At 40.9% G+C, this 15,665-nt stretch overlaps 1 protein-coding gene and 1 long non-coding RNA gene across 2 annotated transcripts in view; both read left to right on the top strand.

Annotated features, from left to right (window-relative positions):
* LOC138974242 (uncharacterized) overlaps positions 1-11,070 on the top strand; it is a 31,773-nt gene extending 20,703 nt beyond the window's left edge. The window contains exons 4-9 of the mRNA XM_070346970.1: positions 2,646-2,918; positions 4,204-4,494; positions 5,272-5,397; positions 7,161-7,721; positions 8,021-8,121; positions 8,638-11,070. Of these exons, the coding sequence (XP_070203071.1) occupies positions 2,646-2,918; positions 4,204-4,494; positions 5,272-5,397; positions 7,161-7,721; positions 8,021-8,121; positions 8,638-8,892 (1,607 nt within the window). The 3' untranslated portion in view covers positions 8,893-11,070. The remainder of the gene's footprint in view (positions 1-2,645; positions 2,919-4,203; positions 4,495-5,271; positions 5,398-7,160; positions 7,722-8,020; positions 8,122-8,637) is intronic.
* Positions 11,071-13,062: 1,992 nt separating this feature from the next.
* On the top strand, positions 13,063-14,843 carry LOC138972462 (uncharacterized). The gene is made up of 3 exons (XR_011457625.1): positions 13,063-13,229; positions 14,117-14,218; positions 14,707-14,843. It is a non-coding gene; the product is annotated as an uncharacterized lncRNA (long non-coding RNA).
* The last annotated feature ends 822 nt before the right edge of the window (positions 14,844-15,665 follow it).

Raw genomic sequence — 15,665 nt, 5'->3', positions numbered from 1 at the left:
AAAAAATAAAAATAAAAAAAAAATAAAAAAATAAAAAAATGCCTGTTTTTCAACCGGGTAAAGACACATGTGTAGGAAATTCATTTCTCAACATGATCATTCCATTAGCATTATTCGCAAAAGCGTTACATTATTGCAGTTTCGGAAAACGATCTTCAAAATGACAGTTGGCGTCTATTTTAGCACTGCGAAACGAACCTGCACATCTGAGGGACTTTGTTTGTTCGTGTGTCTGTTTATTTATGTGTGAGTTTGTATAGATGTGTCTGTGTGTGGGTATTTGTGTTATGCATGTGTATGTATGTGTTAAGGGAGGGAGGACGTATGCGTTTGGCTTCATTGTACTTTCTCACAAATCACAACGCTAACAGGTCATTGGTTAAAAAAAAAAGCAACACAAAAAAGCTTGAGATTTTTTTCTCTAATTATAGTAGAACAGACACTTAGTCACAAAAAGCATCTGATTTTAAAACAAACCATAACGTCAATTCCGTGCAAAGGAGCTTGTTCGTCTCAGTGATTTATGTTTAATTTTGTAATTATGTTACGCTTTTGCGAATAATTCAATTTAAATAATCATGTTGAGCGATACATTTCCTCCACAACTGTCTTTACCAGGTTGAAAAACATGCATTTTTACGATTTTTGTAGCGTGTCGAAGTGACACGTTCGCCTGCAATCACGACTCGATCGACCCGTACCCTAATATAATACAGTTTATGAAAAGGTAAACAAATAAGTCGCGTAAGGCGAAAATACAACATTTAGTCAAGTAGCTGTCGAACTCACAGAATGAAACTGAACGCATACACCACGACCCTCGTCTCGATTCCCCCCTCTCGGTTAAAACATTTAGTCAAAACTTGACTAAATGTAAAAACGATTAAATAATTTGCACTAATCGTACAGCCAGTAAAATATCCTCCACGAGTCTGTCATCCTTTCTTATGTACCTTATGCATGTGGTTCATATTTTACGACAATAGCCTTGACCCACAAGTCAGCAGCGAATGTGATAAACGGGTTATCTCCCCTGAAAAGCGAAGCAAGCTTCGAAGATGGCGACGATGGAAAAGAGAAGAACTGTGAGCGAACTGCGAAAGGCGTGTGTGGGTGTGTGTGTGTGATGTGTGTCAGTGTGTGTGTATGCGTGTGCTGTGTGTGATGTGTGTCAGTGTGTGTGTATGCGCGTGCTGTGTGTGTGTGTGTGGCTGTGCTTGCGTGAGCTTGTGTGTGTGTGTGAGAGAGAGAGAGAGAGAGAGAGAGAGATAGAGAGAGAGAGATAGAGAGAGAGAGAGAGAGAGAGAGAGAGAGAGAGAGAGAGAGAGAGAGAGAGAGAGAGAGAGAGCGATAGTGAGAGTAGGGTATGGTTGTTGGTGAAAGTTGAGTTGGACGCTGGGGTTGGGCGGGTGTGTGTGTCAGAGAGGGTTGTGTGTGTGTGTGTGTGTGGGGGGGTTGGACTGCGTGTGTGTGTTTATTTGTGTGTGTGAGGGTTGTGTGTGTGTGTGGGTTGACTGCGTGTGTGTGTTTATTTGTGTGTGTGAGGGTTGTGTGTGTGTTGTGTGTGGGGGGTTGACTGCGTGTGTGGGTTTATTTGTGTGTGTGAGGGTTGTGTGTGTGTGTGTGTGTGTGTGTGGGACTGCGTGTGTGTTTATTTGTGTGTGGTGTGTGTGTGTCTTTCGCCTTGTATTGAGGAAATTTGCGTTTGCGTATTATGTGTGTGTTTGCAAGCGTGCGTGTATGTTAGGCATATCTCAGTAGGTGTGTGTATGTGCGCGTACGTGCAATGTGTGTGCGTGTATGTATGTATGTGTGTGTGTGTGTGTGTGTGTGTGTGTGTGTGTGTGTGTGTGTGTGTGTGTGTGAGAGATAAACAAATTATCAAGAACAAAACAAAACTGAACAAACGAAATGTTTCCCCCCCCAACTCTGATTATTGCTTGTTTCGGAGACGACTGTGATTTTGACTTTTTGAGTAAGCCTACACGAACACACAAGCTCAATACAGCCGGCAACAAGTTCGCCGGTCGGGGCAGTGAAATACTATTTCAAATAGATCTATTTCACTAAGAATGTCAATGGATATAGGGCAACATACTTATTTTTTAAATCAGTGATTGATTAGATCGTCATATTTTTGTGACACTGAGACCAAACCATCAAAAAATTAGCAATAGGCCTTGAATCAAAGTCGTGCGAGATCTGACCTTGCTGCAAATGTACGTGTACGACTTGATTGTGTTGACGTTCAACTGGTAAGCTGGGCGATTGCAGGCTTTTATCCAGCGAAGGCAGCGATCTAGATGGTACAGATGCTTTCCCGGTTTCACAAATGGGATGAATTTCACGCCAACACAGCGTTCAGGATACCTATCATCCGTTTTACATTGTCCCCAAGCACAGCGCTTGTTAGGCGGCATTTTGAAAGGTGACCGGGAATTTGCTTCCTAAAACAAGGGAAGTAACTCCAAGAGCCTCGATATGTGGATATGGTTAATTGGAAAAGGACGAAAAATTACTTGCAACAGAGAATGAGTTGCGTTTCTTTCGCCGGGTACTGTACACCAGAAGAGCTAGCAGTCGGGACTTTAAAGATGTGTTTGTGGGTTGATGTCGTAGTTAAGTAGAATGTGTTGAATTCATAGTAAAACCGGGCTACCCACAACTTCAAACATCTACCTGCCCAAAGTATTTGGCAGAGGGAAGTGACCTGAACTGCAGCTGCCACCACCCAGCATCACAGCAAGTCAGCCCTGCAGCCAGTATGTACTGGGAGAACAGGACGGACACCGCTGTTCTGGAGGTCGCACACTTAAGCAGAGAACTGAATGGGACAGAATACGTCTGCTCCTCTGTGTGGGCTAAGGGACTGATTGGTGAAATTCGGTCTTCTGTTGCCTACACTCTTCTGGTTGCATGTGAGTAAAATGGATGGTATTATTGAAAGAGAGAGAGAGAGAGAGAGAGAGAGAGAGAGAGAGAGAGAGAGAGAGAGAGAGAGAGAGAGAGAGAGAGAGAGAGAGAGAGAGAGAGAGAGAGAGAGAGAGAGAGAGAGAGAGAGAGAGAGAGAGAGAGAGAGAGAGAGAGAAATTGAGCGAGAGAGAACGAACGAACGAACTTTATTACTCAACCGGTACCTATTTATTAATTCTTTAAACTAAATTCCACACAAGGATCATAGTCTGCACATGAAGAAGCCAAGATATTAACACGTGGATTTGAAGTGCGCCTGAACAGAGCTGTTATGATGTACACAATATTTTTGTTTTACACCCAAACAAAGATATCCAAAGCTTTACCATCGCGACTTTCAATATTATTTGAAAACAAGCAATATTTTGCACGTCATTCTCTTAATGAGTACATAAGTGACCCTCCACCACGAAATGAGTCGCATGTCACCTCGCGCGGTTCTGCGCTAGGCTTTATATAAGTCCGGGGAGTGTCTGGTAACAGTGGGAGGGTCACCTTAGTCACCGACTTATAACTCGAACAGTTTTCGCTCGTTTCTAAAACGGGTTCCACCACTGGATAGAGCATAAAAAAACCTTTAGAAAAATGTAAAAATATGAAAATCATGCAAAGGTGACATGCGACTCATTTCGTGGTGGAGGGTCACATATCCTAAAAATGTCTAAACCCAAACAAATGTCCATCAACAATTGCAACCAAGTAAGAGAAAGAAAGAGAGAGAGAGAGAGAGAGAGAGAGAGAGAGAGAGAGAGAGAGAGAAAGAGAGAGAGAGAGAAAGAGAGAGAGAGAGAGACGGAGACAGAGACATAGAGAGCGGGGAGACGGAGAGACACAGACAGACAAGCAGACATAGAGGAAGAGAGAGAGGGGGAGAGAATCGGTCACCCAATGCTGACAGACATGCAGCTAGGGACACACTGACGGATGGAAACAAAATGCAAGGATTTGAACACAGACTTTTGTAAAGAATTCATGTGTAATACTGCATGGTTTTGTGTAATTACCTGATAATCATCTTTTTGTCATACGTCGTCAATGTCAGTTGAGACAAACGTGTCTCAGTGAAGACGGTAGCATGTTTGTACAATCGTTTGCGTGTGAATGGTGCCAGGGCAAAGAGAGATTTGAATTGATATTATACTACCGTTATGGTGTGAAGATCTTTGTATTCGACTCATAATCATGGATATAGCTTTGGCGTTTTATTTGCGGGATATTTTGTTTCTCCAGATGGCCCTGCCACAGCTGAGTTGCACGTGGACAACCGTACAGAAGACAGTGATGGAAATGATACTATTCGAGACGCTTCAAACTTCAAGCTCACCTGCATGTATGATGAAGCCTTCCCCTCAGCTAACTTCAGCTGGAACTTCAACTGCACAGAATTTGTCACTACACCAACACTCAGCAATTGCAGCCTTGACTTTAGCTCGGTGATGGATGTAGAGAAAATTGAGTGCACAGCCTTCAACTCAGAATTTCCAGAACTGATGGCAATGGCATATTACACAATTCCACTAGGTAGGTTTGTGATTCCGTTTTCCACGATTTCATTTGAAACGGTATGTTTTTTGTTGTTGCATGTACACCTCAAGGTTTGCAACAGAAATCCCCCTTGCCGTTAATACCACCGTGCAGGTCGTCATGGATCTGTCAGGCTTTACACAACATATACAATGCATCCTTCCCTCGGGACACATATCAACACTCTAGAGTCTACCTTTGCTTCTATGGGGACTATGATTGTGTAACCGGTACCTATTTAATTATTTACAATAAATTCCACACAAGGATCATAGTGTGCACAGGAATAAGCCAAGATATTAACACGTGGATTTTAAGTGGAATCTCTTAGTGCATGTCAAAGCCTGAACAGAGCTGCTGTGATGTACACAATGTTTTGGTTTTACACCCAAACAAAGATGCCCTAAGCTTTACCATTCTGACTTTCAATATTATTAAAAAACACACAATATTTTGCACGTACACGTCATTCTCTTAATTTTCCTAACAAAATATATAACCCGAAAAAAGTAAACCAAGAAATAGAGAGAGAGAGAGAGAGAGAGAGAGAGAGAGAGAGAGAGAGAGAGAGAGAGAGAGAGAGAGAGAGAGAGAGAGAGAGAGAGAGAGAGAGAGAGAGAATGGAATGTACTGACAAACGAAGCTATGTTAAACTTATTTGAAATAATACTTCTTGCACAAATCCCCCAATATGTCTATTAAATCCCCCTACACTTAAAACATGCAGACATACTTTGACGGTAAGATTAATCAGAGTTTTGCTTTGCTCCCCAGCAGAGACAGGACAGATCGCAGAGAACCAATCATCTGATGCTGGTCTGGCTGGTGGAGTCAGTGCAGCAGCTGTCATTGCCCTTGTCGTTTGCATCGCCATACTTCTCTTTAAAAGGAGGCAGAAAAGTACGACATATATTTGTGTGTAGTATTAAGACAATACTAGACGTTATAATTTATATTTCATCATTTTACTTTTAATTTAGGGAAGCTAAGAGTTAGAGAGGAACAGAAGAAGAAAAAACCAAACAGACAGGCGGATAGACAAACATATAGACACAGGTGGAATTACAGAGTAAGCATGCGTCTTTAATACCGTCCATTCACAACAATAAATTGTCTTTATACTTTACCGTTAACACTTGGGAGATATGTTTTTTTCCCGGGACAACAGTGGGGCAAATCTGCGAATCTGCAGCCATACTAATAAGCAAAACAAACTTAAAACGCTAGACCAGAGTGATCGAGTGAGAGTTCACCAGTAAGCAGAGAACACACTGACAGACGGAATTTAACAAGCACATTTTATTTTAAAAAAAGTATGGGTCTGAGAACCAAAGCGCTTGTTCATTTCAATACTTCGTATTATCTCAGCACGGTGAACATTGGTTCCGTATAACTCTCGTTTGATCTTGTATCATAGTCATGCTGGCTTTATAAGGCTTACGTCCCTTTATTTGTTGCATCGAATCAGTGGCCCTCTGTCTCATTTGGTTATGATACTTTATAATGTAGATTCGTCCCGATAGTATATATTCGAGATAGGTTTCTGCATGTACACACTCATTCATACACAAACATACACATGCTTACTGGATGAGGACAACACGCACTCGAACAAGTCACACGGCACACAACGAATGAACATTTTAAACTTTTCAATATTCAATCCATCCTATCATCTTCATCATAAATCAACATAACACAATACCTCTGGTCACATTGAAGAATAACACAGTCTGGCACATGACTAAGTCTTCTATCAGAATCCTTGGGCAGTTCACAACACAGTCCTTGGTTTAAACACAATTTTATTCAAAATACATGACATGAAACAATTGACAAAAACGCAGCTGGGACACGAACTCAAGCAGATGCTTATTTGACGTGACCATAACAATGCTAAGTTACACAAGTGTTCATGATGGTGGACAACACAATTATTAACCAGAAGAACAAAATGTAGGAGGGGGGTATGGAGTTACACAGTCCAGTGACGCACATCTTACTGTCCTCCGACACAAGATGATGTCCGCTGCCATTGTTTCTTCTTCCCCAGCTGCAGGCATTGATTAAAACCTAACGAATTTCTCTAAATAACAATACACGTTCACCTCACATCAAAGCAAACACATTCACTCGCACCAGTCGTTCCTGACTTATCACCCCCGCAATGTCAACCTCTCGGCTACTTTCTTTCTTTATTTGTTTCTTTATTTGGTGTTTAACGTCGTTTTCAACCACGAAGGTTATATCGCGACGGCTCTCGGCTACTACATTTCTACAGCAGGGTGTCAGCTTACAGTCTCTCGCACAGCACAAGCGACACTTACCAAAACAAAGCAGTAAATATACCTATGCAAATAGGTGAGTCGGCTATTCCGCGAGACCATTTCAATAAGGATTTAGAGACTGCTCAGAAATGATACTGATTCTACGATCGCTTATGGGTACCGTAATTATAACTAAACCCACTACCACGTTTTCCCTTGACAGCGTGCGTGCGAGCGTTCGTACATATAGGGTGAGATGTCCCACACAAAAACTGTTCGACTTCTCATTTGTTTTGCTATGCACCATGTTATGCATTAAAATGCATTTGTATTTCAGTATTAGCGGTTGTCTAAACACATGCGTTTTGCCTCACATAATTTCTCTGTTACTTTCAGATGTTGAAATGCACAACAATGTATGTTACCAAGGTTCCGACGAAGTTCATATACAGTCAATCATCGAGGCAAATTCTTCTAATGATACGATGTCACAAAACTCACCCTCTGCTCCTCCACCGTCACATTCTCAAGACACATCTCTAACTGAGACTGGAGAGAGCACTACAAGACACGATAACATTAACAGCGGCACCCAAAACGATGGAGCAGTGATAGCGCTAGGAGCTGAAAACCATACCTACGCTCAAGTCAAGAAAACAAAGAAAAATCAGAAGCCAGCTGGGGCTAAGGACGACATGCATAACCTCGGTGACAACAACCCCAATGGGAAGCAAACACAGGACATGGAACCACACGCGGTGCCAAAGGTACCCTCTCCACTCCAGAGAAAGGAGGCAAACGCAGCTGGATACCACGACCAGACTGGAACGGAACCAAGAGATGATGGTACAAACAACAAGGCTGAAATGTCTCAACTGAAGGAGAAAAGTCAGAAAATGACACCCAAGGGAAACAACCACGAAACACCCGGAGGTCATGATGGTGGGAGTGATAGTGGTGAGATGAACTTCAAGCAATTGTTTTTAATGTAGATGAAATGTGGCAGTGTGTTGTTACCGAAGGAAACTCATGCCGAAAAGTAATACATACCTTTGATTGAAAATCAACTCAATCCGCAACATGTTGTTTTTTTTTAATTCCCGGGATACAATTTAACTTTTGTGCAGATTATTGACGAGAGCTGATCTGGAAGATTATTACAGCATTTGAATAACTTTGGTTTCGCAGCGATAACAAACCATAATTATATTGTTACCTTATTTAAGCCGTAACTACATTTTTGTTTCGTTTTTCAGAAAATGTATACAGCAACTGTTTGACAGAGTCTTTGCAACCGAACCCTGACACCGATGTGTACATCAATGTAGCAGAGACGACAGCCCTTGCAAATAATCAGGTTGGCTTGTACATCTAATTCTTTACACGACATTGTCTATTGAATTTGATTATTTATTGATGTCTTTATTGATTTGTTTATTTAAACATGTATTTTTTTGTGAAGGAGTGTTGTTGTGTTGGTAGAATAATGAATTGATTATTCCCTCCCTCCCCCCATATTCTTCGTCTTTATGTTGGTCTATCTTTATTCCAACATCTTCTTCCTGTATCATGCTATGCTAATGTGCTATTATTGTCCCCAGTACAAGAGGCTTTTTGGGACATGAAGTGTTATACTACGCTAAGACAAGCATTACAACAGGTCTGTTCTTTTATATCCAACACATGCAGTTATGACAGTGCATGCTGCTAATTAAGTTACATCAGTGCATATAGTAGTCCTCTCTATCTGTTTCCGACAATGTGCACGGCACAAACAGCTAGGTATCCCCTTCTCAACACCTTTGAATGTGATTGAGTGATTCTTGTTCATATTTTGTTAAGAGACAATTGAATGATGATTTATTTCTAGCAGGATAACAAAGTGGAACAGAGTGCACAGATCAACGGTTGCACCAACGTGCAGGCTTCCCAACCTCAACCAACCAAACATGGTGACAGCAACACACATGCGCAACAACAAGATGCAGAGAAGTCAACGGAAGAAGAAGACGTGTATCAGAATGTGACACCTGAGAAACACATGGGAACAAATGATGACGAATACCAACGCTTGCAGTTGTCTCGGCAAAAACAGAGAGAGGACCCAACTTATAGTCATCTGGCATAACTTTCAAAACCGAGTTAACCTGGATGTCTGTATATTGCATCATCCCACACACACACACACACACACACACACACACACACACACACACACACACCCACACACACACACGCACACACACACATACACACACACGCACACACGCACACACACACATACACACACTTGCTAACATGAGTATGCAGAAATGAATATGTATACGAAATCATTGTTCAAATGACATCATATCATTAAATGTGCTTCCTCTTGGTTCAGTTAATTGTCGGCATTGATATATTTAAAACATGTCGTGATTTTATTATCATACTCGAATGTTATTGCTTGCTGTTGTCTTTGTTGGTGATGTTGTTGCCATTTGTATGTCCACGGCATGTGGTTTTGATTGTGTAACTACGGAAATTGTTCTCATGTATATATTGTATGTTCTTATTTAGCAAGTATCAGCTGTTTTCAGCGTAGCAATTCTCGACTTGCAGGACCCCTTGATCCAGCATATTATTTCTTTCTTTATTTGGTGTTTAACGTCGTTTTCAACCACGAAGGTTATATCGCGACGGGATCCAGCATAGCTGACAGACTCAAGTTGAAGGTTTGTTGGGGGACAATGAACATCGAGTCAAAATAAAGTGGAAAAAACATTGTTCGCCGCAGCCTAGCTGCAGCTACTCACTTTAAGAAAGTAAATCGTCGGTAAAGGATTCTCTCACGAAATTCTCACATACTACACCGCGCGAGAAACATATGTTACCCTTTCCGATTGTTCTTTTTGCAGAGAATGCCAGAGATTCACAATCACTTGCAGCTGTGGAAAAAAAAACACTTGAAGGGATTACATTTAACGCGGTTATGACGACACCTTTTCTTAATCCTTGTCAAAACAACACGGGACGTTTGTTGTCCCCCCAAAATAGGGAAAGCCGAGACTAATTATGGCTGACACCATACGCTAACTCCAATACCCTACTGCAACCGATAAGCGGACCCTTTTGCTTCGTTGAAAACAAAAAAAGCGTTTATATTTATATTCTTACATAATATTCTGTGTTGAAAATAGACAATATTCTACATTGCTTGTTGTGTGGCAAGCCATGCAGTATTCTGTGTATTCTACACACTGTACTTACGTGTATTTAACTCAAAACGTCCCGCAGTCCAGGCGTACATATGCTTATTTTAAAACCTCGATCTCTTCCAAAGCCTCGTGCAATCTGTCACGTCCAAGAGGTTAAATAAAAAGGTGTAGCGTGACGTGTTATTTGAGCGATATTGTTATGTCTTGGTCTCTCTCTTGTATGTAGGATATAAGCATGTGTTGTCAGCAACAACTACCAGAATGGTCCATGTTGCCTATTGCAGATGATGGTTTAGTCCGAATATCTTCGGACATCACTGAACCTTGACAATAACACGGACATGTATCACGGAGAAGACACTCTTCTTTGTAATACTTTCCATTTGCTTAGGTACAGAAACAAAACCACAAATAGGAGTTAGAAAGAAAATACCGCACGCTTTTATAGAAAAACAAACACGTTGTTATCCAACCATTGTAATTGAATATTGTGATGTATCTATACTTATATGATATGTTTACTTTTTCACGATGATTATATTTTTTGTTGGCCTTTGGGTCCACTGCCTCTACACAGAAATCAAAACAATATGTATGTGGCTGTTGTATACATTGCATATTTTCAATAGCATTTTCATTTTTCTGGACAGCTTAAAACAACGGTACTTCTCATCTCCAACTGTATACGATTTATTTCAACCATGTGCAGTACATTAGGAACATTGCTTGGCTTAAGTACATTTCACACATTAAAACAGAACAAAATACACGTGCTTACCGAATTAATAACACACGCACACACACACACACACACACACACACACACACACACACACACACACACACACACACACACGCACACACACACACACACACACACACACACACGTACACACACAGTTTCTTCATATGTCTCCATATCATTTTGTCTCTCTCTCTATCATGCTTTCGCTCTGTATTTTGTGTATAATTATATTTTCAAACCTTTATAAAACATTATCATCAGATTAGGCCCTCTCCTGGGCGAACGCTGGATGCAAAAAAATCACCTGTTTGCTTATGCCATTACCCGCGTTAATAAAGAATGGTCCTTGTCTTGTCTTGTCTTGTCTTGTCTTGTCTTGTCTCCCTCTCTCTCTCTCTCTCTCTCTCTCTCTCTCTCTCTCTCTCTCTCTCTCTCTCTTTCTTTCTATATCGCTCTCTCTCTCTCACTTGCTCTCTCTCTCTCTGTTTCTTTTTCTCTCTCTGTCTCTCTCTCTCTCTGTCTCTGTCTCTCTCTCTCTCTCTCTCTCTCTCTCTCTCTCTCTCTCTCAAACACAAATTACACATTATTGTATTAAACAGACACATTAGGAAAGACAATAATCAAACGAAAACATATGTTCGGGCATCAAAAGTCACACATCAAGGGTTATGAATGTCCAGGACGTTAAATAATAAGTATATCTTAGGATGTCAAATTCACACAAAGATATCGAACGTGATTGCTCAGTTGACAGACATACACTAGAGAGATGTATGGTATCCTTAGACAAACTGAAACTAGAGAGATGTATGGTATCCTTAGACAAACTGAAACTAGAGAGATGTATGGTATCCTTAGACAAACTGACACTAGAGAGATGTATGGTATCTTTAGACAAACTGACACTAGAGAGATGTATGGTATCCTTAGACAGACTGACACTAGAGAGATGTATGGTATCCTTAGACAGACTGACAATAGAGAGATGTATGGTATCCTTAGACAAACTGACAAAGATGTACTTTTTTTTCTCTCGATAAGCTTTCCACGTCAACCAAGAACAAGATTCTCGATTTCCTGTAGCAGCCGTGGCAGGAAGCGTTGCTGGTTGTGTCTTCATTGCCGCCGTCGTTATTGTCATCGCTGTGATCGTCAAACGTGAAAGTGAGTATGTAATAAACTGTTTTTGTAAAAATGATCTGAGAAAAAATTCACAGACAAAAACGTGTGTGATTATTATGCGTATATGTTGACAAGCACGATAGTCTATTAATTTAAAAAAAAAGGCGTCGGCTTCCCATGTTGAAGGCTGAGTGTTCAAATGCCAATACAGCCTGTTTTGTCAGACAAGGGCGGGTAGCCTACAACATGCTCATTATTGTTGTTACTTTATGTATGTCCTCTTTTAAAAAAACGTTTTTGAAGTTAACAAAAATACTAAAGTTATACATTGACATATACAGGATCTGCTGTTTTTCTTTGATAAGAGAGAGTTAACAAACAGTATATGTATCACACTTTTTTTGTTTTGAATGTGTGTAATTGTCCATCAATTTTCAGGACCAAAAGCAGAAGAAGTTACAAGCACGGAAGAAGCGACCTCAACTGCCAATTGTTTGTTGTGTCGCTTCCTCTCTTTCTCTTTCTCTTTCTCTATTTCCATCTCCCTCTCTCTCTCTTTATTTACATCATGCCTATTCATACATTTTCTAAACATACAGGCAACGAATTAAGGATGAACACACGAATCATTTAATCATTGAACCGATGACTTCACAAATGCTTTAGTCATTGCAGTTTAATAAGATCTCACAACAATAGAAGCAGAGGGTAGTTTCACACACACACACACACACACGCACACACACACACCCACGCGCACACACACACACACGCACACACACACACACACACACACACACACACACACACATACTACCACACACAAACACACATGCCCGTTTACTCATGCCTGTGTCAGTGTCTTCGTCAAGCCAAGTGATTGACATTTATTCCGTCATGAATACAGTCAGTCATGCTTTCAGGCTATCAGTCAATCAGTAAGTCAGTCAAATATATGTATTCAATGTTATATTCAATAATTTGTTTATTTGATTGGTTTTGTTTCGTATCTAAGTTATCGTACTCTTTGGTTGTGTGTTGCTTTGTGCATGCATCACGTACCGTCATTCCGTATCTAGGTGTCCATACCATCCTGGAGAAGTCAGCGACAGGCCGCCGACATATTGATGAAGAATATACCCAGAGTAGTTTCTGTTGTTTTATCTTTTTGTTTTGATGTATTTGAGTATGTATTTATGTGTGTATTTAAGTATGCGTTTCCTGATCTACTTGTTTTAGTATCAATTTAAGAACTTAACTAAGACACACTGAGTATCAAAAATAAGTGATTGTGAACAGGAGCCGCAGATACCTATTATGGTTTGCACATGCAAGATGTTGGTCTACCATCCGTCTATTCCGAAATGGGGCAGCGTCCAGTTAACGCCGCTTCAGATGCTGGTAAGTGTATAGAGCACAGTTCTGTCTTAACTTTGGGGTAAGCTACAACTACTGTTTTAAACCGCTTTGCATGTATTTGTTCTGGCTTGTTTTCTGCATGTCCGTAGTCTTTTGATAACCTTATCTGTTTGCTGACATTATGATCAGTGTGAGTAATTTGGTCAATCATATGGCAACAAGTATACGGAATGAAACCAGTACTTAAACACACACACCAAACCAACACCACACACAAAGACCAATGTAAACACGCACCAAACCAACACCACACACACAGACCAATGTAAACACGCACCAAACCAACACCACACACAGAGACCAATGTAAACACACACCAAACCAACACCACACACACAGACCAATGTAAACACACACCAAACCAACACCACACACACAGACCAATGTAAACACGCACCAAACCAACACCACACACACAGACCAATGTAAACACGCACCAAACCAACACCACACACACAGACCAATGTAAACACGCACCAAACCAACACCACACACACAGACCAATGTAAACACGCACCAAACCAACACCACACACACAGACCAATGTAAACACGCACCAAACCAACACCACACACACAGACCAATGTAAACACGCACCAAACCAACACCACACACACAGACCAATGTAAACACGCACCAAACCAACACCACACACATACCAATGTAAACACGCACCAAACCAACACCACACACACAGACCAATGTAAACACGCACCAAACCAACACCACACACACAGACCAATGTAAACACGCACGCTCAGACGAATACACACATCAAAGGTACTTATTAAACCCAAACCAATTCATCAATTGATAACTCATCATCAATATATTGATGCAATCAAGTTTGCTCTATGTTTGTTCTTCAGACTACATAGATCTTTACCACGGTCTGGACATGTCGGAGGTCGGTCAGCGTGCAGAGTACTCTCAGCTTGGTCAGGACACGTGAAGTCCTGACATATACACTGGTAGGTATTGAGGTTTTCACTTTCAGTTTCATGTTTAGATAGGTAAAACCTAGTTTGTTTATTCGCAGCTTGGTCAGGACATATACATCCCAGAGAGAGAGAGAGAGAGAGAGAGAGAGAGAGAGAGAGAGAGAGAGAGAGAGAGAGAGAGAGAGAGAGAGAGAGAGACAGAGAGAGAGACAGAGAGAGACAGAGACAGAGACAGAGAGACAGAGAGACAGAGAGCTTGGTAGATATTGAGCTTTCGGGGATTTAGTTTCACCTCAGATTAGCTATAATTATATTAATTGCTCTCGACATGTTAGTAAACCGAATGTTTTTGGCTAATACTGAATATGGTTCGGTGTTCGCGTGGTGAAAGAAAGCAATACATACATAGACATGTGGCATGGTTTATGTCTTTTCAAATTATTTCCTATTTCAATAACATTAGAAATGTGCATTCTATGCTATGTGTTGCCGATGAGCTCTTTATATTTGTGTTTCAGATTAGGCATATGAAGATCCTAACCAGTGAAAAGGGATGATTACGTCTGCATACTCTCTCTCTCTCTCTCTCTCTCTCTCTCTCTCTCTCTCTCTCGCTCGCTCTCTGTCTCTCTCTCTCTCTCTCGCTCGCTCTTTCTCTGTCTCTCTCTCTCTCTCTCTCTCTCTCTCTCTCTCTCTCACACACACACACACGCACTCTCTCAGTCTGTCTCTCCCTCATTCCCTCCAACCCACTCACTCTCTCTCTTTCTCTCTTTCCTCTCTCTGTATCTCTGTCTCTCTCTCTCTCTCTCTGTCACTATCTGTCTCTCTCTGTCTGTCTCTCTCTCTCTCTCTCTCTGTCGCTCTCTCTGTCTCTCTCTCTCTCTCTCTCTCTCTCTCTCTCTCTCTCTCTTGCTCTCTCTTTCGCTCGCTCTCTGTCTCTCTTTGTCTCTTTGCTTAAACAATTTGAAGCATCCATTCTTCTGTAAAAAAACAAAAAAAGAGAACAAAGTAGTATTGTTATGTTTCGAAGGGCACGATACAACTATATATTATGTGCATAGGAACACACGATATTTTACCTGTTGTGAACGTGTATTAATAGTTGGTCATGTTTTCGCCTATGATAGTGAGCTTTAAAGAGATCTGACACCGATTGACAAAAATGTCGATAACATTTTGCTTTTGACATGTTCAGAGTGTGTTGAATCGAGTTAGACATTATTGCCACACGCTTTTGTAGATAAATAGACTCGTTGGTATTCAACCATTGTAAATAATAATTGTGATGTATATGATTGTATTAGAGATTGTTTGCTTTTTTCACGATTGATAAATGTATGTTAGCCTTTGGGTCGAAAGCCTCTCAACATAAATCAACAAAACATGTACGTGGCTGTGATGTACATGTCAATTTTCTAATGCATATATATATATACTAGATGATTACCCGCTTCGCCGGGTACCGGCTTCGCCG

Source organism: Littorina saxatilis, linkage group LG8 (genome assembly GCF_037325665.1).
Source record: "Littorina saxatilis isolate snail1 linkage group LG8, US_GU_Lsax_2.0, whole genome shotgun sequence".
Lineage (NCBI taxonomy): Eukaryota > Metazoa > Mollusca > Gastropoda > Littorinimorpha > Littorinidae > Littorina > Littorina saxatilis.
Note: the sequence above shows the minus strand (reverse complement) of the source record. Positions and strands in the feature narration are given on the sequence as shown.